At 42.2% G+C, this 26,649-nt stretch overlaps 1 protein-coding gene across 5 annotated transcripts in view; it reads left to right on the forward strand.

Moving 5' to 3' along the window:
* The window catches only part of GLCCI1 (glucocorticoid induced 1), a 162,415-nt gene that overhangs the window by 72,142 nt on the left and 63,624 nt on the right, over window positions 1-26,649 (forward strand). For 2 of the 5 annotated variants that reach the window (XM_058678308.1, XM_058678309.1), the window contains exon 1: window positions 10,161-10,990. The exons of 2 other annotated variants lie outside the window; for them this stretch is intronic. In XM_058678308.1, coding sequence (XP_058534291.1) covers window positions 10,525-10,990 — 466 coding nt within the window. In that variant the 5' untranslated portion in view covers window positions 10,161-10,524. Of the gene's footprint in view, window positions 1-10,160; window positions 10,991-11,968; window positions 12,122-26,649 lie in introns of those variants that run through there. One more of the 5 variants, XM_058678312.1, reaches the window with a different exon arrangement.

Genomic DNA, 26,649 nt, shown 5'->3' on the forward strand with positions numbered 1-26,649 from the left:
GCTCAAAAGCCTCTTTCCTCAATCACAAATGTAAGTGCTTTACTTATTGTTGTGTCAAATGACATTTGTATGAATACTTACTGAGCCATGGTGACATGGCAGAATTGTTCATGTGGGACATTGCTCTGCCTAAGCAGACCCCTGAGAGCAGGTATTTAGACTTGGTCCCCTGGGTTCCCCCACTTAACCGCACCAGTGAATGGTGCTAGAAATGGAAAAGGTGTAGAGCATGGGGCAAGGGTGGGACAAGAGACTGAAGGGCTTGAGACGCCCCCAAGAAAGGGAAAGTGAAGGATGGTAGGGAATCCACTAACTGAACAGTATTTCTACCAAACTGCTGGTAATACTACATCAGCTAAATACAAACTGAGGTGACGCAGTATTTATTCAAACCAAGAGCCTTTCCCCATGTACCGTAATAATAATCATTTTATTTTAAATGTGGCCAGGAAGGGCTGTGTTTGCTCATGTGGTAAGCTTTCCTCATTTCGCACACCTTGGGAAGTATCAACTAATATTGATTTAGCACTAATTTATACCTGATGGTCAGGACCAAGTAGAATGGGGGAAACTAGTACAAATGATTGGGGCTCTGTGGTGCCAGAGAGCAGCCTAGGCTGCAACCAATGAATAGCAATAAAATCACTTTTCTTCTGGGGAGAATGAAGAAAATATTTTTCACTGACTTGACTGTCCTCTTAACAGCCCTTCTGCCAGTACACTAAAGGTTGCATTTAAGGATGTCAGGAATGGAGATCACTTTTTTTTAAAAAAAGATTTATTCATTTTATTACAGCCAGATATACACAGAGGAGGAGAGACAGAGAGGAAGATCTTCCGTCCGATGATTCACTCCCCAAGTGAGCCGCAACGGGCCGATGCACGCCGATCCGAAGCCGGGAACCTGGAGCCTCTTCCGGGTCTCCCACGCGGGTGCAGGGTCCCAAAGCATTGGGCCGTCCTCAACTGCTTTCCCAGGCCACAAGCAGGGAACTGGATGGGAAGTGGAGCTGCCGGGATTAGGACTGGCGCCCATATGGGATCCCGGGGTGTTCAAGGCGAGGACTTTAGCTGCTAGGCCACGCCGCCAGGCCCGGAGATCACTTTACATTGGGTCTAAACGTTTATTCACCTGGGAGTTATACAAACTAGGCTTTAAAATATCTCACTCATTATTATTTTTTTAATATTTATTTTATTTTTATTACAAAGTCAGATATACTGAGAGGAGGAGAAACAGAGAGGAAGTGGAGCTGCCGGGACTAGAACCAGCGGCCACATGGGATCAAGGCGAGGACCTTAGCCACTAGGCCATGCTGCCGAGCCCTATCTCACTCATTATTACAAATAATAACTGTTACCCTGCTAGGTGCATTTAATTTTTCCTCAATGAAATTTTCTATGATAAGAAAATATGTGTCACAGGGTCTTACTCAGCCACCCACCCCTCATTATCCAGGAAGGACTGGTTCTAGAACTCTCATGATACTGAAATCTGGGGATGCTCAGTGCCTATATAAAATGGCACAGTGCTTACCTATAACATATGCACTTCACTTATTTATTTCTGTTTATTTGAAAGGTAGGGAGAGGGGGAGAGAGATAGCTGTAGTCCTAAATTCCCACAGCAGCAGGTGCTGGGCTAGGCTGAAGCCCAAAGTCTGGAGCTTAGTCTGGATTTCCGATGTGGATGATAGGGATCCAGGCACCTGAACCATCATGTGCACATTAGGAGGAAGCTGGATTGGAAGAGGAGTGGGGACTTGAATCCAGGCACTCTTCTATGGCATGCACTCTATGGTTCTATATACCAAACAGTGCCCCTGTTGCTGAGCCAAGCCCCCACCCTCTGCTCTACACCTTAAATCATCTCTGGATGACTTGTAATACCTAATACCTTGTAAGTGCTATGTAAATAGAGTTATACTCTATTATACAGAATCATGACAGGTGAAAAAAGTCTCTGTCAATTCAGACATTTTTTTTTTTTCAAATGTATTTAATCTGTGCTTGGCTAAGTCTTTGGGGACAGAGGACTGACTGCAGGTTACTGGGAATGATAGTATTACGTGCTAATTATGTAAAATGAGTAGACCCTTTTGATTCTATTGTAACAGAGTAAAAATTAGTACCAGTGTTTTTTTCTTCAGTTTGGTTGATAATGGAAAAAATATTTTGGATATGCAATTGTACTTGGTAAACTTTTTCTTCTAATCTACTTCTTTCCCAAATCTGCCTGACTGTCAAGGTCACCTGGAGATTTTGTTCACAGCTGTGCAGTGCTCCACTCCTCCCTAGCACAGGGTCGGCCTGCAGAGGAAGGTGTGGAATCCTTGTTCTTGGCAAGGTCCTGGTGGGCATGTTGGGACAGCACTGTCGTGTTCCCTCGTCACATGTCACCTAAACTTCTCTCTGCCTCTGGCTTCTTCTTGCCTTTTTTGTCACCCTTGTGCTTGTGATCATGTCCTCTGCTGCCTCTTGGATGTCTTCCTCCCCATCCAGACTTGGATTCTTTATTTTCTCCCCCTCGTATTTATTAGCATATTGGCATGTCAATGGGCATCTCTTCCCTTTTCCTTTAAATTGAATCAACATATGCTTTTTTTTCTTTGCTGAATTCCAAGATCCCATTTAGCTTCATGCCATATTTTTTAGTATTCTAAATTGTTGTGTATCCACCTTCTCACTCTTCACACAAAACCAGTTGTCTTTCAGGGTGCTGCATTTTATGGACCCTAAAGAAGATTACCTTTTTATCTTGAAGATAACCAGTGATGAGAGCTAATGAATTTGGCTTAGCTCTTAACTCTATTGCCCAATTGACAGCATGTGCCTTTGCTGACCACCTCCTTTAAAAAACTTCATCAATTAGTGATCATTTGGCGTGAAGGGGAGCATATTGTTGGCTAAGGCGGTAGAAGTTGGGGAAGGTCAAAGCTTTCAAGTTATTTTAAAGAGTTTGAATTTCATAGCCAAGTAATTGAAAGGTATTGAATGCTTTTAGCAGGAAATAATATGGCCTAATATATGTCCAAGTGTACCTTCACAAGTAATAGAAACTAGATTAAAGAAGGCAAGCGGAGAAGCTAGGAGAACAGTTGGGGAGCGTTAGCAATAATTTGGGTAACAGATGGCAGTAGTTTAGATTAATGTAGTGGCAGAAGAAATGGATAAAGGTGGGTGGATTTGATACGTGCAAGTATTTCTGAGGAACAAATGAGAGGATGAGCTTATGGGTAGGAGGTGGGAGGGAATATGACAAGTCAGGTATATTGCCCAGGTTTCTTGTTTGGAATAATTGAATAAATGTTGATGCTATTTATTGAAATGAGAAAAAATGTGGTTAGAATTGGGGAGTGAGAGGAAAAATCAGAAATACAGACACTAGGAAGTTAGTTCCATTTTGGACACATCCACTTAAGATGTTCATGGAGACTGGACATGTCCATTTGGCAACTAGATAAACGGATGCAGAATTTGGAGGAGATGCTGGACTGGAGAGATGAATTCCTTACTAAGTAGATGAATTTACAGAGTAGAAAGGAGAGAACAGAACCTAACTATCAGTGGGGACTAGAGGAGGAAAAGCCCCTGAAGGACATGCATAGCAGTGGATACAGAAGTGGGGGAGGGAACAGGCAAGTTCAGTGCCATAAATCGAAGATTTTGTTTTTCTGAAGAGATTGAGCCTGGCCTGTTGTGTTGGAAAACTGCTGCAAGTTGAATTAGAATGAGGTCTTAGGAATATCTACTAGGCCTAGCTACATAAAGGTTGTTGACATTGATTGTCACTTTCTGTAACATGGTATGGGCAGAAGCTAGATTTGAGTAGGTTGCAGAGGAAATCAGAGCTCACGTGTAGACATATTCTCAAGACGTGTTGCTGCGATGGGCTCAGTTTATTAGACTGCAAATGGAAAGAGGTGGTGTTAGAGTCTTCATCTTTTTAGAACAAGTGTTTACATGGGGTCATTATTGGAAATAATTGGGAGTTTGTTAGTTAATTAATAGGGAAGGAATACTTGAAGTCCCCGTAAAGCTAATTAGGGAAGAAATTTAAACCAAAACAGAGGAGCTGGTTGAGGTCTAGAGCCAAATGGTGGAAGATGTGCAGATGCCGTGGTGGGAATATATTGTAATTGTATCACCAGGGGTGGGACGGGACTGGGGGTGGTTTTGGAGGATAGAAGAGGATGGATAAGACATGAAGCAGCCATCATATGGAAATGAACTAGTATTTAGGCTCTCTTTCCTTTTTTCTGGCTGCCTGGTCTCATTTTTCCTTCTTTTTGCAACTCAATTCATTCTTCTTTCTCTTAGAAGGCAAATTTCCTCTGCTTTTTCTATGCCCTTGCCTGGTGGTGACCGCCCTCATGCATGAATTCACTTAGTTCCTGCCTTTAATAGAATAATATATTATTTCTTTTTTTTTTAAAGATTTTTATTTTATTTTTATTACAAAGTCAGATATACTGAGAGGAGGAGAGACAGAGAGGAAGTGGAGCGGCCGGGATTAGAACCAGCGGCCATATGGGATCAAGACGAGGACCTTAGCCACTAGGCCACGCTGCCAATCCCAATATATTATTTCTTAATTTGAAATCCCCACATAGAGAAAGTCAGGTCAACTTTAGTAAAGTGTTACTCGCAGGTAAAATTAGTCCTTGGCCAGAGGAACAAGCATGTTTTGTACAAAATAGCTACCAGGCCCATGTCCTCTCTGTGTTTGAGGAGGATTAGCTCTCAGGGATGTGGAACCTTAGCTTCTACTAAATTCATCATCTGAGGCCTTGACCTCTGCATTCTACTAAGGAGTACTTCTCTATCTGCATTCTTTCCTCATTTTCTTTTTCTTTTTTTAAATTTATTTTTCACTCTTCTCGCCCCTAGTAATGCGAAATTTTCCAAAATTTTGCTCTTGACACTATTTCTAAGCTTTTTTCCTTTGTCAACCTCGTAAGTACCTCTGGGTTCAACGACCATATGTTCATGGATAACCCTCAAACCCATCTCTCTGTTCTCAGCTTTTCTAGCCTTTAAAACTTGCCTATACTTACATCCCCTGGTTCTTTCAACTCTAGCTGACCTTACTATCTTTTGCCCAAACTCAGTCCTTTTTATGGCTGTCCTATTATTGTTGAAGCCATTACGACCCTCTCAGGCATTCAAGCTGGAAACTGACCTCCTGCTTGGAAGGTCCATGTGACCCTCAGCTCAGAAGGATCACTCTTTGTTCTCCTTCATGCCATTGTCTTCCCTCAAAGTCACATTACCTAAACTCATATGGACTCTTCTCAAAGCCTCCTCAGTCATCTTTCAGTCTTCAGCCTTCAAGCCATCTTGTAAACTCTTCTTGCATTAATCTTCATAATGAACAACTCGGGATTTGCTCCGCATCTGTATCACTTTTATAGAAGGTGTACATGTAGACATTGCTTGATGTCTTATTTGCAGGCATGTCTTTTTACTCCTAAACAGATCAGAGTTTACCAAAGTGTGATGACAAGTATGATGTACAGGGTATAAGACACTTCAAAGTATTTCATAAGTAACTTGATGAGCAGTTATTATGGCTTGATACTAATATTGTTGCTACTCTGCCCTCATCTAGACTCCTTACATTCAATAACATGGACCTTTTCAATAGAAGGCTGAGTAAGACAGTGTAAAACCTGTGTGCCAGAAAAAGTTGAAAATAATACAAAGAAACTTCTCTAGTCAAGCACCACTGATTAACTTGTTCCCCCACAGTGCTTCAACACTCTTATTCATGTGATTAAAAATGATTCAGCCACAGAGGAAGAAATTAACCATAAACACATTTTATACTTTCATTAAAATGTACGATGATCATCATCAGGCAGAGGTTCACTGCTACTTTCATGTTTGGGACCAAACCAAGTGGAATATCACACAGTGGAAAGGGTTTGAATATTTACATTTCATTGGTCCCCATATCAAATTGGGAATGTGGTATTTTTCCAAAATACAGTCTTTAGAGTTCGCTGTAAATGTCCACTGATGCAGTAGTTTAGAGCATGTAAAACCAGCGCAGTGGTTGGCAACCAGGGTTGCTGTGGAGAAGAAAGAAACTGAAAAACCAGTGGTCCTCATCATGGTTTTCTATTCTCATAGAATAACTGTTTATGCACTCTTTGGATGACCTTGCTGGTTAAAAATAAAGTGTCACCTATTTCTGAACTTGTTTTAGTAACAAAGCAAAACTCATCATTTTAATGTGATGATTCTTTCTACTGAATTAAATAAGTTTATTTTTCAATTCCTTTACACTGTCCTCTTGAGAATAGCTGGCTGGTCGCAACACTGAGCAGGACCAGCTACTCATCAGCAGGTGTCACTTCCCAACTCAGCCTCTTCAACTGTCTGTCTTTGTTGATTTCAGGTCTGTCTGTTTTCTGTAAGTTTCAACTGCTTTTTCTCCATAACCAGTTCTGTTTTTCATTTTCAACTCCTGATAAGCACCCAGGAACCACCGAGACCAATGTTATACTGTGACCATGCAAGGGTTCGAGGACCATACAAGTTATTCTTTCTTTTTGAATGCCAGCTCCAGTGCTCACATCAGTACGGTTTACATTAACCACACAGAGTATTTTTCTACTCTGTGGTCATGCTTTTGCTGCAGAAATACACCTGTTCTTACACTATTTTTTTATGAAAGGTAGAAGTTTTAGTTCATAAGACAAACCATAAAGTTTGCCTTCCTTTCAACACCACTGAACAGGTACTTATTGGTTATCTGTCACAAGATATAGCAGTTATAAAATTAATTTTAAAAGTCTTGCCTTTATAGATCTTATATCCTGGAGTCAACACAAAATTATTATGTAAAAATTGGATGGTGATAAGTGTTTGGAAGAAAAATAAAATGATATAGAGAGTAAGGAAAGCCTATAGGGGTACTTGGAAGTTTAGGAAGCACCATGCTGAAGTTGGTGACCTCTGAATAAGTAAGTGGTAGACACGAGGGAGCCATCTGGATATCTAGGGCAGAGTGCTTTCAGGCAGAAGGAACACCTCGTACGCAGCTTCACACAGGCTGCCCCCCAGTAGTGAGGGCTTTTACTCCCAGCATCTGCCAGGGACAACAGTTCAGGCAGGACTCTCTTGTTGCTGTTGCTATTAGGAATCCACATCCAAGAGAACTTAATCAGCTTAAGATGAACATCATGAGGGCAGATCTGTTCAGTGCTCTCTCCCAGCCGTGACCTCATTGCTAACACTGACATCCTGGATCGGCGCTCAGATTTGTCCATGTCCTGGACAGTCCAGCCTGGCAAGCCAGCTGGAACTAGAAAAGGAAGGTTACAGGAATTCTCCAGGCTCCCTAATTCCTCATCTTGCTATCTCTCAGCAAGGAGCTCCATGTTAAACATAACCAACGATTCTAAGCTTTAGTTTAACCCAAAACATGGCCCACCACCATATTTAAACTAAGAAGTAAGTGTAAGAGAATTCACTCTCTAATGGCAATTCTTGTTCCACAGATAGCCAAGGAGGGGGGCTGCTGAGGACAGAGGTTTTTCCCGTGCCACCAGATAGTAATTTCTGTTTTGTCTTCTATCAGGACAGCACAGTAAACAGATCGTTACTAATATTCAGCCTATTACAGACTGCTCCAGGATCGTTGCACTTGCAGTCAACAAACAGGGAAAATTTGCACCGGATCTAATCGGCACCCCCTCCTGGAGTGTCTCTCCCAGGCTTCTGCATACCCTGGGCGCCTACCACCATGCCGAATAAGAATGAGGTATTGTCCAGAAATGGACACTTGAAATCAGGTATAAAGTTAACTTATTTGAGCCCACTTTGATTTATTTGGAGCCTGAATTCCGCAAGGATGCCGCTCAGCGCTTCTGAGAGGAAAGGTTTAAGAAACAACCCAGGTCAGGAAGAAAGTGATTGCACCTCCAAAGTACCAGCAGCTGTCACCTGTATTTGAAGATCATATTCATTATCTGTAAAGGTCATTTAGGTTTGTTTTAGAGGTGTAATTCGAGTTGGCTGTGGCAGATTTGAACAGCCACAGAAAGCCTTTAGTTTATGGCTACGTGTGTGATTTTAGGTCTCAGCGAGATATTGATCATTTCGACAGTGACTTAGCCTACATTTAAGGTTAGTGCACTCTAACGAGCTGGGACTGCTCCATACCTGCACTTAGGAGTGGCCAGAGATGATATTTACATTATGTAAACATGCTGCAATCAAATGCACAATTTGGGAAATTAAACAGCACTTTGAAACTTTACATATTTTTAATCTGCATAACTTTTTTCTTGCTATCACTACAAGGAAACCACTTATCCTTTCTTTCACTGACAAAAAAATGCAGTTTCTTAATCAATGAAGAATCGTTAATTCTTAGATGGAAACTCTAACTAGGTCAATTATATCAAGCTTCAAAGAGCAATTTTTAAAAATAATTACAGTATATTATTCTGAAAAGCCAAAAGAAATAATGGGCTGCCTTCAATTGCAAAATTTCTTTTGAGCTAATGATAACGTATCTTGCAGATGATACTTTCGGGTTGGTCTAACAATTCTAACCACTCATAAACTCTACAACTTTAAGCAGTGAACAGAGGGCTTCCTCAGACTCTTGAGCCAGTTGAAGTTACATTCTTGGCTTCCCCCTTGGCAGCCCAGTGATCTCAAATGCCTTTAGCTTCTTTGTGCCTCAATTGGGAGCACAGTGGGAATAATGACAATGTCTACCTTGTAGATGATTGGAGGACTGCGTGGTGCACACAATGTTGTTAGCACATTTGCTGGCACCTGGCGAATGTTCAGCCACTGTGACCTGTTATTCCCTTATGTGATAAATGAGGAACTGTCATGGGAGGCAAAATACTGCATGACTTTTTTTTTTATTATTTTTGGGTTTCAACAACATTTTCCAGAACCTGATATGCTTTCTTGTCTCTGCACTCCAGGAAGCAAAAAGAGGGAGCCTCTGTGTGATACTGACCCCCGCACGTAGTACCTGAGGTCAGGTGAAGCTTGTTTCTGTGGCCAAATACCCGGAGTAGGCCATCTCCTTTCTGGCTTCTCTTTACCCCATGGGCATGGAAGCTCTCTGATACAGACCCGTAAACTAATTGTCCTGCTTAAGGTTTAAAACTTTAAAGTTCTGATAGTCATCCAAATCTTTGTATCTCCGCAATTTTACTGCAGAAATGAAAACAACAACAACAAAAACCCTCAGTCAATTGTTAGATTATGCCAAGTGTTTACGCCAGGTCCGCCCCTTCCGGAAAGCCAGCGGGAGTGCCCTCCCATGAATGTAACTGCTAATGCAGTGGCGTAAAATCCCAGGTTGGCCTCTGTAATTCAGAGGGACCGTCTTGTAACAGATGTATGGGTATTTTTTCATCACCTAACTACAAATGTTCAGATATAATCTGTGCAGGTCAGGGCGACCTTTGTTCTGTCCAGTTTCCAAACACTGCTGCTAGTAGCTGAAGTTCCACTGACAAATAAGGTTCCTAGAGCCGATAACTCATGACTCCTAAAATTAGAGAGAAAGGGATCAATTCTTCTTCTAACATCCCACCGGATGCAGGTGTACTTGCAAAATAAGTTTGCTTCAAGCGTCTTGTGTCTTCAGTTTTTACACCCGACCGGGGGCGGGGGGGTGGAGCTCCCGCAGTCTGCTCACCGGGGCGTGTGCACGTGTGTGGGTGTCCGGGCGCGCGCAGGACACACAGGGACCCACTTTCCCAGTCTGCTCTCACCTCAAAGGCTGTCAACTCATACGCCCCTCCCCACACGCACCGCCCCTTCTTCAGCCCTTCCTCCCTGTGGCGCCCCGCCCTGAAAGCGGGGCTCACCACCGTCATTGGTGAGCATGCCTTTCACTCGTGCTCCATAACCAACCCCCAGAGCGCTGCGGGAGAGCAGCAGAGCCAATAGCGACGCTCGCTGCGGCAGCTGCCGGGTCTGGGGCTCCAGGGGGCGGTCCCGGGGGCGGAGTGTGGCTAGCGGGGAGGGGCTAGTTGCCATTCGGCGTGAGGAGCCCGTAGAGGCGGCGGCGGCCGTGACGGGCGGCGTTCGAGACTCGGCAGCGCACTGGGCACCTCGAGGTCCTTTTCCCCTACAGCGGACTCTCCGAATCGGAGGTCCCGGCCGTTCGCTCCTTCAGCTGCCGGGGTTCTCCACGAGGGCTGAGGAGAAGGCCTGCAGGCGGCTCCCGGGGCTGCGTGAAGCGGGCCGCTGCCCTGTCAGCGCGATGCGCGGTCGGGCGGCAGCGGCTGTGAGCCCCGCGCCACCCCGGCCGTGACCGCCACGCCACGCCACGCCGGACCGGGCCGGGCCGGGCCGGGCGGCTGGGGGCCGTTGGACGTCTGTTTTCGCAGCCTTCCCCTCCCCCCCGTCTTCGGAGACTCCTCCCCCTCGCGGCCGCCGCCCCTCCCCCTTACACACCCGCACGCACTATCGCGCCGGCTCCCACACGCTCGCGCGCCTCCGTGTCGGCCGGCGACGTGCAGGGCCCGCCGAGCCACCATGTCCACTGCCTCCTCCTCCTCCAGTTCCTCTCAGACCCCTCATCCCCCGCCGCAGAGGATGCGGCGCAGCGCCGCGGGCTCCCCGCCCGCCTCCGCCACCGCCGCCACCGGCACCGGGAGCGGGAACGGTGCGGGCGGAGGCGGCGGCGGCGTGGGCTGCGCCCCGGCTGCGGGCAGCGGCCGGCTGCTGCAGCCCATCCGCGCCACGGTGCCCTACCAGCTGCTGCGGGGCAGCCAGCACAGTCCCACGCGCCCGCTCGCAGCCGCCTCCGCCGCCTCGTTGGGCAGCCTCCCGGGGCCCGGCGCGGCCCGCGGCCCCAGCCCGCCCAGCCCGACGCCGCCGGCGGCCGCAGCTCCGCTCGAGCAGGCGCCGCGGGCCAAGGGCCGCCCGAGACGGTCCCCTGAGAGCCACCGGAGGAGCAGCTCACCTGAGAGAAGGAGCCCCGGCTCGCCCGTGTGCAGAGGTAGCGAGCCCAACCCTCCCGTCCTCCCGGGCTGCGTCTCCCCGACGGTGCCCTCCGTGGAAACTTGAGCCTCTGCGGGCTTCTCTTTGCTAGTGCGTTCTCCGAAGGTGTGAAAGTGGCTTTGGGAAATCTCACCCCGCTCCCTGCGGTGGCTGCGGGGCTCGGAGCAGCGAACTGAAAAGCAACTTTTATCTGACCCTCCTGGCATCTCTAAATGCACCCCCCAACCCCGCCGCCTCCACTCCCTCCCGGCTTTTATGTGGCTTCCCTCGCCAGCGTGGAAAGGATTATTTTCAATGTGAGCGTTGCGGAGCTCACGCGTGTGCGTGCTGTTGGTGGTCGGGGAGGCAGGAGCAGGGCGAAGCGCTTCAGCACGCACGCAAACCGGGCAGTGGATAAGGTGGCGGTGGTGGTCAGCTGCAGCCTCTTTGTGCTTGTCTGCAAAGTTGCTAACGCGCCGCCGGTGACTCCCGGATCAGTCCCTCTTTCTTCTCCGGAGGGCTGATGGCGTGCGTTGGGGTGTGAGCGGTCTGCTGGCCGTGGCGAGGGGCAGCTTGGAATGCGCCGCTCAAGTGCACGGGGTGTGCGGGTTTTTCCTTCCCTCCCTGGGCTCCCTCTCGCCTCTACTTTATATAGTCATGCATCAGAGCCGTACCACACGTAGAAGCTGTGTATGCCCGACGCGAGGCTTTTCATAGTAAATTAAAAAAAAAATCCCCGTGTATGGAGTATGTGCATTTTCTCCTTGCACTTTTTCAGTGCACTGAGCAGGTCGGTCGTGCTGTTGAAGGGATCTCAAGTTTCTTTTTTTGTTAGTGTCAAAGGTAACGGTGAACTGGTGGCTGCTGTGGGCGTCCCCGAGTGTTTTCTGTTTTGGTTTGGTTTTGTGTACGTCTGGGGACCCAGTGCATGATCTAGTTGAGTCCTGGGGGAGAAAAGGAAGATTAGCCAAAACAAGGACCTAGAGCTCTTGGGAGAGTGCAGGAGCTGACATTATTAGATACCACAGCCTGGAGCTCCAGCTGCTGCTGCTGCTGCCGCCGCCGCCTCGTGCAGGAACGGAGCAGGCGAAGTGGAAAAATCTCTGCTTGGAAGGGGAAACGCTGTCAGGCTCTGTACGGTGTTTGGGTGGTAGGTGGACTTTTTTCTTCTCAGCGGGTTTCTCTTGCTGGAGGTGTTGGGGCTGGGGAAAGGGCTTGTCTGCTTCAGAAGACTGCGGTTCTGGTTGCCCTGTTGAAATAGTTCGGATGTGTAATTGGCGTGTTGCGGAGGCACTTGTTTTCAGACCACTTGGTGGAGAGCTGGGGTAGGATGCGGCGCAGCGCGCGGAGTGCTCGGCGGCGAGCATCGCCTCCTGTAATCTGTATGCACCGGGAGGAGCGGGCTCCCCCGCCTCCCCCAGGTCGAGCCAGCTGCTGCAGGAACTCACATCCTCCTGCAAATCCTGAATGAATGAATGAAAGCAACGTGATCGCCCTAAGAATGACCACAACTGAGCACACATCCTTGGCTGCATTTTATAGAAAAGGCCACCATTTTCTAACAGATTAATGCCATATGCAACTCCTTGCATGTTTTCTTGAGCTACATTAAACAAGAGGTAAAAAAAGAGAAAAGAAAGAGAAGGCAGCAGCTATCTGCATTTTCAGTGATTTATCTTCAGCAGTGCTTACGTTCAGCTTGGGCTTCTGTAGGGGCTGTTGGTAGCAGGCGTCCATAAGCCTTGCAGATGTGTGGAGTCGGTGTTGTGGGCACAGCAAGAGAAGTTTTCAGCAATTGCTGCAACAATACCATGGCCACCTAGGACCTCCTCCCCTTTTGTTGATCAACACTAACATCTTACAACAGATAATAGTGCAACTTGTTTTTCTGCATCCTTCAAAAGCCTTAATTGCTTAGAAATTACATGCTCCATCAGCAAGTAGTTCTAATGAAATTTGTGATCAAGCTCAGACTATCCTCTTTGTTGTAGTATGGCACCTCCAAGTTTAATGCAATTTTAATACAGTCACGATGAACACACTTTTCTGAGTCTGCTGCATTAGACAGCTTTGCAGCGTCAGAGAGCTGTGTTGGGCTTTCTCTGCTGGAGATGTTTTTCTGCTGTTTTTAACACCGGGTGGTTTTGTCAGTTTCTTACACTGAGGTGATTTTGAATGCAGCCTCTTGGGCCCTTATTCCCTGATTATATTACCCCTGTGGTACTTGTCTACACCTCTCCTGCTTCCCATCCACATTAAAACTGCACAACTAATCTATTCTACTTAGCCGTTCAAAGCCCATGCTAAGGGTTTATTGAAGGGGTTATTTGATTTCCAGGCGATTATTCAGTTTGTTGTGATTCTGCAAGGTTCTGACTTGAGTGAAATGTAGTCTGCCCTGGTCAGGGCTCTGCCGTTTCCACTGCTGCTGCAGGCACTGAGCTCGCTCCACTGCATGAATGAAAAACAACACCGTGCTCCATTTCTTCTCCACACATTTCAGCCTGGTGTGAGTGTGTGTGTGCATGTGTGTGTTCTTAAGATGGTGGTGGTGTACTGCATTTGAAACTGCATTTAAAATTAAGTACATGGTAGTTCAATGGATATGTGTTTAGTGTTGAGACATTGTTTACCAAAGCTTCAATGCTATGGGCGTTTGAACTGGAGGTGACATAACTGAACATTCACTATTTTAGCATTTTGTCTGGAGTGGTTATGGATGAAAATATAGATGCTTTGGACAGTTTTCTTTGTAATCCTTTCATGTGAACTATGGAATAGGATGATTTCCAAACATATATCACCATTATCTCCGTAAACATTCTTAGTATGCACATTTGTTGGATAAAGGCTGAAGTAATAAAGAATTTGTATTACTTCACAAAGCTTTGGAAAAAGATGAATTCTGTAAATAGGAGCAGTCAGCTTTAATCCTGCCATGACCTTAATGCGTATATGCAGCAAAATAAGAATTCCCTTTATTTCTGTAGCAGAGTTTTAGATGATTTAAGTTATTGCCAGTAACAGAAGATGCATAAAACACCTTGCTCTGAATAAAGAGCATGGAGCTTTACAAATTGAAGCCATTGTTTATGCCCATGAATCATCCTCTGTTTGTATTTTTTCTTTCTTTTGTATTATTAAAACTTCCAGGCTTGTTACTTATATTCATTTCTATACTTCTGCCATTAGCAAAATGTCACCCTCCCCCTTGTTTGGTTTTGAAGGGTCTTGAAGTGGTGAGTGACAAGCTGCTGAATGCGTCTTCAGGCTCCCTGTGATGTGTTTGTAATAGATGTAAAATCATAAAGTATTATGCAAATGGTTATTTTTTTGTAATGGTAATACATAAAGTCTACCTTTGAGATAAATAGAAGAACTCAGAGGAGAATAAAGCAGGATGTTAATGGTAGAATTAATGATCTTTAAGCTAAAATCATTAGTAACAATCAACAGAACATAATAAAGTTGTTTCTTTCTGAATCCTCATAGGGCAAAACCCATGATTTAATCACAAAACAGATACTCTGAATTTTACTTTGCAACACAGTCAGTGGCAAATGCAAATCCTCATGAGTTTTCATTTCATAAAGATGAATTACACATTCTCAAAGATGTAAAAAAAAAAGTTGCATTTAAGTGTCTGAATGGAGAATGTTGTTTTTAAGTATAGCAAATCTAGTGACAGAAGCCTGGTGGAAGAGCTTGTAATTTATATGATGCGTGCTATGAGAAATAGCATGCGTTGATTCCTGACTTAACATATCAGATTTACACAGATTGCTAATTCTAGAGTGGAATTTGGTTAGAATGTTTTGTTATCTTGAGAACTTCATTGCTTTAATAAAAAGGTTACACTTCTATTGTAAAAGATAATATAAAGTCAGTAAAATGTAGTGTTGTATAATTGCATGTAATGTTTATGTCTGTGTGCTTTAATCAGTTTCCTAGCCTTGAGTTTTGATCTTTTACATTTGTTCTTTTGAATCTTTGCTATGTTCAGTTGATAGAATGCAAAAAAGAAATCAGAGATAACTCAGATATTCTCTTTCTTTAAACGTCATTCTCTGGCTGATATTGTTAGAAAATGAGATCTTTGCTTCATCCCCCCGCCCCTTTAAAATTAATTTTGTTAGGATTAGTAATGACTTGTTTCAAAGCTTTCTTATACTGTAGTAAAAATGCACTAAAGTTTGGCTCCCATGAGGTGACAAATTTCAAATACTAATTTTGGAGAACAACCTCTAAGGACTGCATTAAATAACAGCAATGTTCATTATTCATGAGTCTCACTTATCACATGAAACATAAAATTTCTAATCAATGAGTAAATTAAATGGCAAAACATATTTGTGGAATTATAAAGTCATTTAATCAGTCTACTTGTCTTATATTCAAAGATTATATTCCTCTCAATTAGCTGTTATTTTAGGTGTATTAAAACTTAAGATCCCAAGATGACACCTTTAGTGAATTTTTAATTCTGAGTTTTTGAGTACATTGTGCTGAAAATCATTCCCTTGATTGCAGGGCTTTTTACAGGACATTTCATTCATTGCAGTGTGTATATCTGCAAGGACTTTATACAAACTTGGATTTGTACATAGGGAAAATGTTGAAGAATAATGCCATCTTTGTGATTTTTATTTATTTGTGGTCACATGGGCTATATGTAAATGAGACAGACCAATGACTGGGCTCTGTGGCAGTGAATAAAATGAAAATAAGTGATAGTGTTGAACAAGTAACTGATAGGAAAGTGTTTTCATTATGGCTGAAATTTAGATATATATCCTGAGAAGTGTTTCCAAAGCCTTCAGATGTAGCTAATAGTCTGCCAAAAATATGTATTAACCCCTTTGTTGTTCATTTTAGCTTGATCTGTGTTTCAGATCTTAAAAGTCCCAACATTGATTGACTTTTCCACAGCATCTTTCCTGGATCTTTACTAGGCTTTGTGTTTCATGTCTTCTGTGTACAATTTAGTTATCTTATTGTCTAAGAAACCAAATCACTGCTACTCTTCCTGTGCTATACTATTTATTTTGGTGAGAAATTGAGTTTATCTAACTTGCTCTAGTATCTGGCTGGTTTGCCAGAAGTAAGTAGTGTTTGGAAGAAGCAGCTGGCCCAGCCCATCTATTGGAACAGAAAGCTGGTGGAGTCTGTGCAAGAGCCAGGAGCCCCTGTCTTGCTGCCACCTCTCATCAGCACCCTTGATAGTACCCGGGGCTTTGCTCATCATGCAGCCATTCTACCAGGATGTGTGCTTACTCTGCCAAACGCATGGTAACAGGTTACTAGGAATTGTGAAAAATGGGAGGGTTTTACTAATAGTGTGGACAGATTTTTGAACATGATTATTCTGGAGTTTCAGTTTTTAAAAAAAGACTTGTTGATTTGAAAGACAGAGTTACAGGGAAGAGGGAAGAGGGAGAAAGAGAATGAATTGGTCTTTCATTCACTGGCTCACTCTCCAACTAGCCTGATAGCCAGGAGCCAGAAGCTCTCGGCATTGGGGGGTGGGGATGGGTAAGCACTTGGGGAGCTGAAGCAGAAGTGGAGCAACTGGGACTTGAACCTTTGTTCATGTGGGGTGCCAGCTTTGCAGGCAGCAGCTTTACCCTCTGTGCCACAGTGTTGGCCTCCAGTGTTCCATTTTGTTTGGAAGAAACATGGCAGATGTTTCTTTACATGATGTTGTTTGCTTCAAGTGGCAAATGCCTCAGGTCTTCAAAAAGTTTGTGGAAAATGTTTATTATGAAGAAAATGCTTATTATGAAAAAATGCATAATTTTAATTTTTTTCACAAAGATGGCTACTTTTAAGTGTTTCTATGAACTTTTTGAAATTCCCCTCCACGCGCTATATACTTTAATTCAGTAGTTAAGTGGATTTAGAATGTAGGTTTTTGGATTCCAGATCTGGGGTTCATTCCACAAGACTATTCTGTTGCTCCCAATTAAAAAAAAAATACTGTAATGTTGATGATCAGCTAGGATATTTCTGCGGGAAAAGAATGGCAAAGGAATGAGTTTTCTTTTGTTTCCATGGCACTGGAATGCTGTATTGGTATATGCGCTGGCATCTTCAGAATGTCTAAAAATGAGAACTAGATTGGTGAGTGTAACAATTAAAATGCGGAGATTGGCCATTGTTCTTGTTTACGCATTCATGAGGGTGACTGAAAGGGAATGACGGAGGGAGATCCTTATTCCTGGGGGTTTTAGAGGTATGAACCCAATTCTATAGCCCTTCTTATATGAAACTACAGTCTGCTGTGCTTTTCTTTGTCCACAAGTGTTGGGTCAGGTATATAATGGGGAGCTGAGTAATGCTTCAAAAATCAGAAACTGGTCTCAGGTGATTGTCCCAGCAGCTGGCACTAGACTGATTTGCCGCTCCCCAGGCCCAGCAGTTGTTTGCAATTTTAGAGTTTTAACTCTACATGCACAAAATTTAACGAAATGCCATGAAATTGTGGCAAGATCATTTTTGTAAATTGTCTGCCAAGTGTGAATTGTCAGGAAACTCACCAAAGATTTAGATGTGTTTCATAACAATAAGTTAAAATTTGCTAAAACTTGCTGCCTGGTGTTACAGCAAATCAAATATCTGTCAGCAACTCAAATTAATAGCCCTTATTTATCCAGTATGGTCATGAAGAGAATTTTTTTTTTAGTTAATTTCAGCATCTAAATTATTGATAAGTTAGCTTTTAATGGGGAATTTTCTAAAATTATTGTATACGTATATTTGATATGTTACTTTAGAAAGTAGTAGTGACTAAACCATAAGTGAACTATGGTTTAACTGGCTTTATTAGAACCTATTATATATCTAATGTACTGATTGTCGTGGTGGGATTGAAAATTAGATTGGATGAGTAGGGTGGGCCTTGTGCACAGAGGTTAAGCCTCTTGGGATGCTTGCATGCCATTTTGGAGTGGCCTATGTTCAGATCCTGTCTCTGCTTCTAAAACAGCTTCTTACTAAGAAACATCCCATAAGATGGTTAGCTAATTGGATTTCTGCTACCCACACTGGAGGCCTGTGTTGAGGAAGCCTGGGTTCCTGTAGCTTAGTCCGGCTTTAGCTCTTGTGTGCATGTGGGGAGTGAATCACTAAATGTGAGATGTTTCTGTTACTCTACCTTTCAAATAAACAAACTGACTGAAAGAACCTGAGTACTGACAGAGCAGAGTCTTACTGTAACTGGTTCTGTAAATTTGATTTTAGGATTTGCTCTTTTGCTCATAAGGTAGAATGAATCCTGTGTGGTTACATTATTGCTTTACACTATGGCCTGGCTCTTTTCTCTAAATTAATTACCAAACAATTCAGAGCAATTATTTTTCAAGTGCTTCCATAAATGTGTGTGAGACAAAAAATGTGAATTAAGGAATAGTGAGTGAGAGTCAAGAGGCTTGGGTTCTATTTTCAATGTTAAACATTCAATTTGGAATAAAAGAAACGTCCTTGCCCATATTTAAAATGAAGCAACAATATTGTAAATATTTTGGGTAGATAGGGAAAAGATTCTGCTATTGAAAGGAGAAGAAAGTTCTTTGATAATTCTTAATAAAATTATCATATATTGAGGGTCTATGTCACCTACTAATCTTTACTAGGACCCAATATTGAGTAACTGCTTCATTGATGAGGAAGTGAGGGCCTCAGAGATCAAGTAATTTGCCCAAGGCCATGTCATACAGATTGCATGGAGGATCTGAAGTGCTCTTAAGGTACTCCAAGCCCCCACTTCCAGGTAACTGGAAGTTGGTGATGGGGCGTGCACAGTGTGTTATACGTGAAGATGTAGAAATGATCAAATTAACTTCAGGATGTTGGGTGCAGAGAAAAGTAAATGGGACTGGACTCCACAGTCCATGGAGGCAAAATTACTCCAAATGTCCCCAAGTCAGGCCCCATATATGCCTCTAAGAACCTTGTTGCTTTTTGAAACTCTATTACCCCTCCTTTATTGAACCTTAAAGGATCTGCCACTTTATTAAGACAATTTAAAAACTTCCTTTTATATGACATGTTAAAATCTGACAATGTAATCCTTAAAAAGTCTGCCTATTATGAAGTATCCTAAAAATCCATTGTAACTCTTATCTCTTGATATTTGAGCAGCACTTAAAATGGTATCTTTTTAATATATCACTGACATGGCAAAGTAACTCACATTACCTTAAAAATAATTTGATTTTTATCAACTTGGCCTTTCTACTTCTGGATTTCCTCATGTGTTGTAAAAAATAAATTTCAGTGTCCCTTTTAATAATTTTTTCCAGAGTGTGTATTTTTTTATTTGAATGTCATTTGGATTTACTGTGAGCTCTGCTTCAGTCAATGTGGAAATCAGTCCTTTCCTAAGAAATATTAAGGAAATTATGCTTTTATTGTTATGCGATGGAATATTACATGTAATCTGTGTCATGGGTTAACATTTCTTGTGACATCTCTTCTGTAGTTGTGATTATTTTCTAGTTAAGTACTCAGATACCACTTTACACATGGAATTAGTGAAGTAATGTCAGTACTTAAGAAATGATTACAAAACCAGCAGGGTTTGGTTGCTCAGGGTCACACGAAGGTGGCCCCTCAAAAACAGCTGTTTGCAGTGAGGCCTGGGAAGAGCTCCTTGAATGGCCCCACAGAACGATCACAATAGAACACAGACTTTTCTTTGATTGCTGATTGTGAACAGAATATGAAGGAATTTCCAGAAGAACATGGAAATTGGAATTAAAAGAAATTTATTTTGGTGCAGCATTTTTTGAAGTCCATGTATAGTTTTTTTTTTCCATAATACACATTATCTGTGAAATTTTGGAAGATTTTGCTGCTATTCCACCATGCTGGCCCCAATTTTTAGTCTTTTTTTTTTTTTTTTTTTAAAGATTTATTCATTTTATTACAGCCAGATATACACAGAGGAGGAGAGACAGAGAGGAAGATCTTCCGTCCGATGATTGACTCCCCAAGTGAGCCGCAACGGGCCAGTGCGCCCTGATCCGATGCCGGGAACCTGGAACCTCTTCCGGGTCTCCCACGTGGGTGCAGTGTCCCAATGCATTGGGCTGTCCTCAACTGCTTTCCCAGGCCACAAGCAGGGAGCTGGATGGGAAGTGGAGCTGCGGGGATTAGAACCGGCGCCCATATGGGATCCCGGGGCTTTCAAGGCGAGGACTTTAGCCACTAGACCACGCCACCGGGCCCTTAGTCTTTGTTTTAAAGAAATGTTATCATGGTAGCATTTAGCATTATTACCCAGCACTGTTCATTAATATTCAGGACAGTTGTCCTGTTTGTTTTGAGCCATGGGATCAAAAATAACATCTTTTTTCAGCAATTGTTACTTAATGAAGTGTTGCATTACCTCATGGCAAAACAAAAGTTAGATGAACCCTATTTTGTGGTTTGCTTTTTTCCTCTTTAAATGTTGCATATAGACTGCTGAAGGAAAAGTTTATGGCCATTGAGTATAACTATACAGCAAACCATCTAAAATTGCATGACAGGGCATATGTTTAGTTAAGATGCCTGTGTTGGGCCCAGCAGCGTGACCTAGCAGCTAAAGTCCTCGCCTTGAATGTGCAGGGATCCCTTTTGGGCGCCAGTTCTAATCCTGGCAGCTCCACTTCCCATCCAGCTCCCTGCTTGTGGCCTGGGAAAGAAGTCGAGAATGGCCCAAAGCTTTGGGACCCTGCACCCGTGTGGGAAACCTGGAAGAGGTTCCTGGTTCCCGGCTTCGGATCAGGGCAGCACTGGCCGTTGCGGTCACTTGGGGAGTGAATCATCGGATGGAGGACCTTCCTCTCTGTCTCTCCTCCTCTCTGTAATAAAAATAAATAAATCTAAAAAAAAAAAAGATGCCTGTGTTGCCTGCGACAGTATCTAAGTACAGTATCTGACTCGTGTTGCTCTTGCTGACCCTGGGAAACACTGGTGATCAGGTCTTTTTGATTCCTGCCACCAACGTGAGAACTCTGGATTGAGTTCCCGGCTCCTGATTTGGGCCCATACATGTTCCAGGCATTTAGGGAATAAACTGGTACATGGAAGTTTGTTCACTTAGTTTGCTTCCTAAATCAGTGTATAGTTTTTTTTCCCCTTAATTTAAAATCCCTAAAATTAAAAAACAAACAATAAAACCTGTGTTCTTGAGCTACAGTGCAGCAGATTAAGTTGCTGATTGAACCATCAGCTTCCCATGTCAGATGATGTTTTCCAGTTGCAGCTCGCTGCTGATGTAACTGGGAGATAGCGTGGGATGACCCAAATGCCCAGGTCCCTGCTGCCCGTCTGAGGGAGTGCTGACTTCAGCCTGGCCAGGCCCCTGATGTTGTGCCCATTTGGGGAGTGAACCAGTGGGTGCTGCTTCTCGGTCTCTTTGTCTCTGTCTCTCTGTCACCCTGCCCTTCAAATAATTACATATTTAAAATAAAATAGCACATAGAAATTTTAGGAAAAAGAAAAGTAATGACAGTATTAATATTTTATTAATTTCTTTAGGATTATGTATTGTAAAGGCAGAGTAACAGGGAGACAGACTAAGATCTTCCATTTACTTGTTGACTCCCCAAAACGTCTCTTACAATGATTCATATAATTATGTTGTGTGGTAGCTGAATCTTTGCATATTTGGCCTCTCTACTATTCTATTGTTAACGTAGCAATTCTGGAGGCCTTACCAATGTATGCAGGATTATTTAGGATTCCTTGTTTATCTTTTTTTTTTTTTTTAAGATTTACTTACTTAAAAAAAATAAATAAATAAAAATAAAAAAAAAAGATTTACTTATTTAAAAAGAGGGAGAGGGAGCAACAGAGATCCTCCAGCCCTTGGATCACTCACCAAATGACAATAATGGCTGGAGCTGGGCTGGTCTGCAGCCAGGAGCCCAGAATTTCTTCTGAGTCTCACATGTGGGTACAGGGGTCCAAGCAATTAGACCATACTCTGCTGCTTTCCTAGGCACATCAGCAAAGAAACTGGTAGGAAAGCTGGTACTCAAATCGGTACCCATATGAAGTGGTGGCACTGCAGTCCCTGGCCTTACCCACTACTTCATAGTGCTGGCACCATCTGTCTTGTCCTAACGTTTCTCTAACTGTCTTCAAGGTAGTTTTGATGGATCTGTGTGCTTCATCAAATAACACATTTGTCATTTTTAAAATTCCACCATCTTGCCTGTTTGTGATTACAAATGCATAAGGGAACCCTACTCCACTGCTGGTGGGGCTGCAGGTTGGTACAGCCTCTATGGAAATCAGTATGGAGAATATTCAAACAACTCAAAATCGACATACCGTATGACCCAGCTATAGCACTCCTAGAATATATCCAAAAAACTTGTTTTACGACAAACCAACATGCACTCCTATGTTCATAGCAGCACAATCAGTAATTGCAAAAACATGGAAATACCGAAATGCCCATCAGCAGAGAATTGGATAAGAAAGCTATGGTTCATCTACTCCATGGAATACTACTCAGCTATTAAAAAAAAACAAAATGCAGTTCTTTGTGGCCAAATGGGCCCAACTGGAAACCATAATGCTAAGGGAAATGAACCAATCCCAAAAGGTTAGATACCACATGTTTGCCTTAATTTAAGATGATATGATGTTATGCATGACATGTTATATTATGGATGTTATGTCATATGTCATATATAAACTAAAATTGAACTGTGAATGGGGGGGTCACAGAAAGTGGTTAAGAAATCGCATTTATTTTTAACATGTTGACTGCTCAACACCATGTCAATTAATTGTTGCAGATGGTATGTTAGTGCTTTTATTTGACCGGGATGATACTCTGCTGTCTCTGCCCTCAGACCAGAGAGGGTCTACCCAATAAGTAGTTGGACTTGACTGGACTATAAGATGTTGGACTCTATGCTTGGCATATACTTGCAAAGAGGGAATTTCAACTGAACTTGAACTATGGTTATGCAACAAGGTGGAGGAACCCACCACGGGGGGAGGGTTGGGGGAGAATCCCAGATTCTATGTAATTACAACACAATGTAATTAATGAATAAATTTAATTAAAAATGCATACAAGGGATTTATATTGAGATTTCCATTTTTAGACATATGTATATGTGATTTTTGTTTTTAGCAATATCTGTATGTGATTTTTAGCTACATATGTATGTGATTGTTAGGGCATGTGTCCTACAAACATCTGCAGATTGAAGATCAATAGATTCTACTGCGCCGTCCGTTTTCTGAACATGCCTGCTGGTTTACTGCTGGCAGCTGATGCCTTTTTCCTCATTCAGGGCCTATTATTCAGTAGTGTGCTATAAGCATGGAAGGACAGAGATTAGATCTTCACACAAAACAGAAGCTGTGTGCTGTTGCTGGTAGAGATAGCTGATGTTGGGATCATCCCCATTTTTCAAAAAGCTGCAAGGTAGGTTTGTATAAAGTGAGTGTATTACATTTCAAGTTCTTTAAAGTGAATTATGGTCTAGTGAGGCTCTATGGAATCGGCTTCTGAATCTGTTACATTTAGAGAAACTTAAAACCATAATGTCCCAAATTTGATGGGTTCTTCCCATTAAAAATTTAAATATGTTTATAGTCCTTCTTGAAGACCATGATTATAGTTACAAGCAAGCCCCAAGTAAGAAAAATGTGAGGTATATATTAATTTATGCTTCATTATAATGCAGAAAATTTAAACTGTAAAATAGTTTTAGGAGGTGTTTATTTGCTTTACAGAATGTCCAATTTATGGGCAAGTAAAATGCTTCAATTTACCAAAATTTTATTTACACAAACTTTTAGGAAGTCAGTTATACAAGGTTTTGGTTCATTTGCAGTTGTATAAACATATTACTGAATAAATGTAATTCTCATTGCCAGATAAAATGTTCTGATGTTTAGCAAAGTAAACTAATATCCTGAGAAACTTTATACACGAACATGAATAGGTCCTTTCCATTCTCTTTCTTGTCTTGAGTTTTAAAGTTTAAGAAATTTGGTACTCAAACAATCTTACAAGGCAAACAACTCATATGTGCTAATAATTTTATTTCTCACATTTCTCTGTGGAAAGATATTAGGTAAATTTTCTTTTTTTTTTTTTTTTAAATTTTATTTTAAGTTCATTAATTACATTGTATTATGTGACACAGTTTCATAGGTACTGGGATTCTCCCCACCCCTCCCAGATATTAGGTAAATTTTCCAGAGCCTTCCCTGGAACATTTTCTCCTGTAAAAAATATTTCATTATTTATGATTTCTTAGCAAACCATTGCAAACCAGCTTTATAGAGGAAGTGCTCCTTTTTCCTTCCTGAAAATTTTCACAAACCCATCTTACTAATGTCTGCAGGACAAAGCAGTAAGTAATCATAATTAGACTGGTAAATATGATTAGTGCTTTGAATCATGCCTTTATTTACAATTATATATTCCCACAGGCTGATTTTAACTTCAAGTTGCATGTGCATTTACAGATGACGAGATTAAGTGGCCAAGTAATGTTTATTTATTTATACAAATCTATGCTGTATATGTGTGAGAAAGAATGCATGCATGGGTAAGCTCTCAGGTTTGCATTCAGTTCTTAGAAATCATTGGATAATCACTGGCTTTGATACTTCAAGATAGCTTTCTTTCTTAAAAGAATAAGATGTATTTATTTATTTGAAAGGCAGAGTGACAGGCACATTCAGAGAGAGCGAGCGAGCGAGCAAGTGAGTGAGCTTCCATGTGCTTGCTCTCTCTCCAGTGGCCACAACATCCAGGGCTGGTCAGGCTGAAGTCAGGAACCACTTTGGGTTCTCCCACATGGGTGGCAGTGATCCACACATTTGGGCCATCCTTAGTTGCTTTCCCAGGCACGTTAGCATAGAGAAGGGTGGGAAGTGGAGCAGGCAGGACTTAAACCCATGCTCAGATTTGGGATGCTGGCAGTGTAGTCAGTGAGTTAACCAGCTGTGCTACAGTTACAGTACTGAAGTGGAGTTTCTAATCTGTAGTAGAGAAACATAACTACACTGAGTGGTAATGGCCTGGGGGTTTTGCTCACTTGATATCAAATGAAAGCAGTGGACATCCTAGACGCAGCTCTAAATTTTGCCCTCTTGCTAATGGTAGAACTTCCTTTTTGTAGAATTACAGTTAGGTTTCCTTCTTGGGTCATGTTTTCAGTCCTAAGTTTCTTTGTTCAACTCTTTACTTCAGGGTTATTTGTTAAGAAGTAACTTTGTTATGTGCATTTGGAGACACAAGTTAATGTTTATGTAAATTCCCTTTTCTAAATCATCTCATGCTTCAGAATGACAGCTGTTACCTTTGCAGCATAATTTTCTTAGCAGATGTCTTACAACTGCCTGTGAAGGTTTTGGCTTTCTAATTTTGAGCAGAAAGTTGGATTGGTATTTGAAGTTGCAGATAGAAAAAGTATTGGAAACTGTAGTCATTGCCTTTCTTTTGATTACACTTGGTACTTGCATTTCAGCAAATTAAAATAGTTAAGACCCTTACTTTCTGCCAGATTAAACTTCTGAATATTTTACAATATCATTGTGACTGTCTTTGAATGTTTTACTCATGCTTATAATCTTCTTACTAGTCCTGTTACCATCTGTTTGAAAAGTTTAAAGTTATATTGAGTCTGTTTCACAGGGTCAGATATGTCACACTCCCATAGTACTTAGTTTCCTTGGGAAAAAATGAGTTTTTATATGCTACTGAGGAAGGGAAAAATGAATGATTAACAAAATTCACTCTGTATGATGGCAAATTTAGCTTGTGTGGTTTATGATTCATAAGTAATAAAGTTGATTACCAGTATAGTTAACAAGATACCAAGTTATGCATGGTTTAAGTTTAAGCCCCAAGTCCTGGTACAGAAATGGAGTCGAGTGACTAGAACACCAACATGGACAAACCCAGAGCACTATTGCCTTGAGTTGTTACTTCCTGCCAGCCATAATCCTTGACTTCTGCTCCTCCCCCATTTCTCCCATTCAGCTGATTATGCATTGTCCCATCTCCAAGTTCTCTCTGAATCTCGAAGCTTATCTCTATCACTGTGTGTCCAGTTCACTGTTACTCAGGCTCTTGGGACTGACACCTCTTCAGTCATTTCCCAAGCCATTATCTCCCATCTTTGATATAGCCATTATATAGCTATTCGCAGAATCTTTTCTGTGTGTAGGTGGGGAAGTCTGGTGTTGATGAAAAATTTCTGTTGATTGTTTGGTTAATAAGAGCTAAAATCCAAAATCCTTAATTTGACATAAGATACTCATGTCATTATCCTCTCATCTGTACTTTGTATTCCTTCCCAAACTGAGCTCACTTTCTATTAAAAATACTGTTCTACTTTTTTATTCCATTATTTGGATGTATCCCATCAGGAATATCTAAGCTTCCAAAATATGCAATTCTGTAATTGTCCTTTGCAAACAGCTTTGAAATACTACCCTTTTCTGCACAAGTATTCCCACTTCTCCAGGTAGAGATAGTTGTTACTTCGAATATTCAAGGCACTATTATTATTATTATTATTATTATTATTATATTACTGCTATTTTGGTCGCTCATTTTCTTACTGAAAATATTAGTTTCTTGAGGGCAGATATTCTGCTGTTTAGAATTTCACTGGCCACCAAAATATATTCCTCTATTTGAATCCT

The sequence above is a fragment of the Ochotona princeps genome, chromosome 20 (genome assembly GCF_030435755.1).
Source record: "Ochotona princeps isolate mOchPri1 chromosome 20, mOchPri1.hap1, whole genome shotgun sequence".
Lineage (NCBI taxonomy): Eukaryota > Metazoa > Chordata > Mammalia > Lagomorpha > Ochotonidae > Ochotona > Ochotona princeps.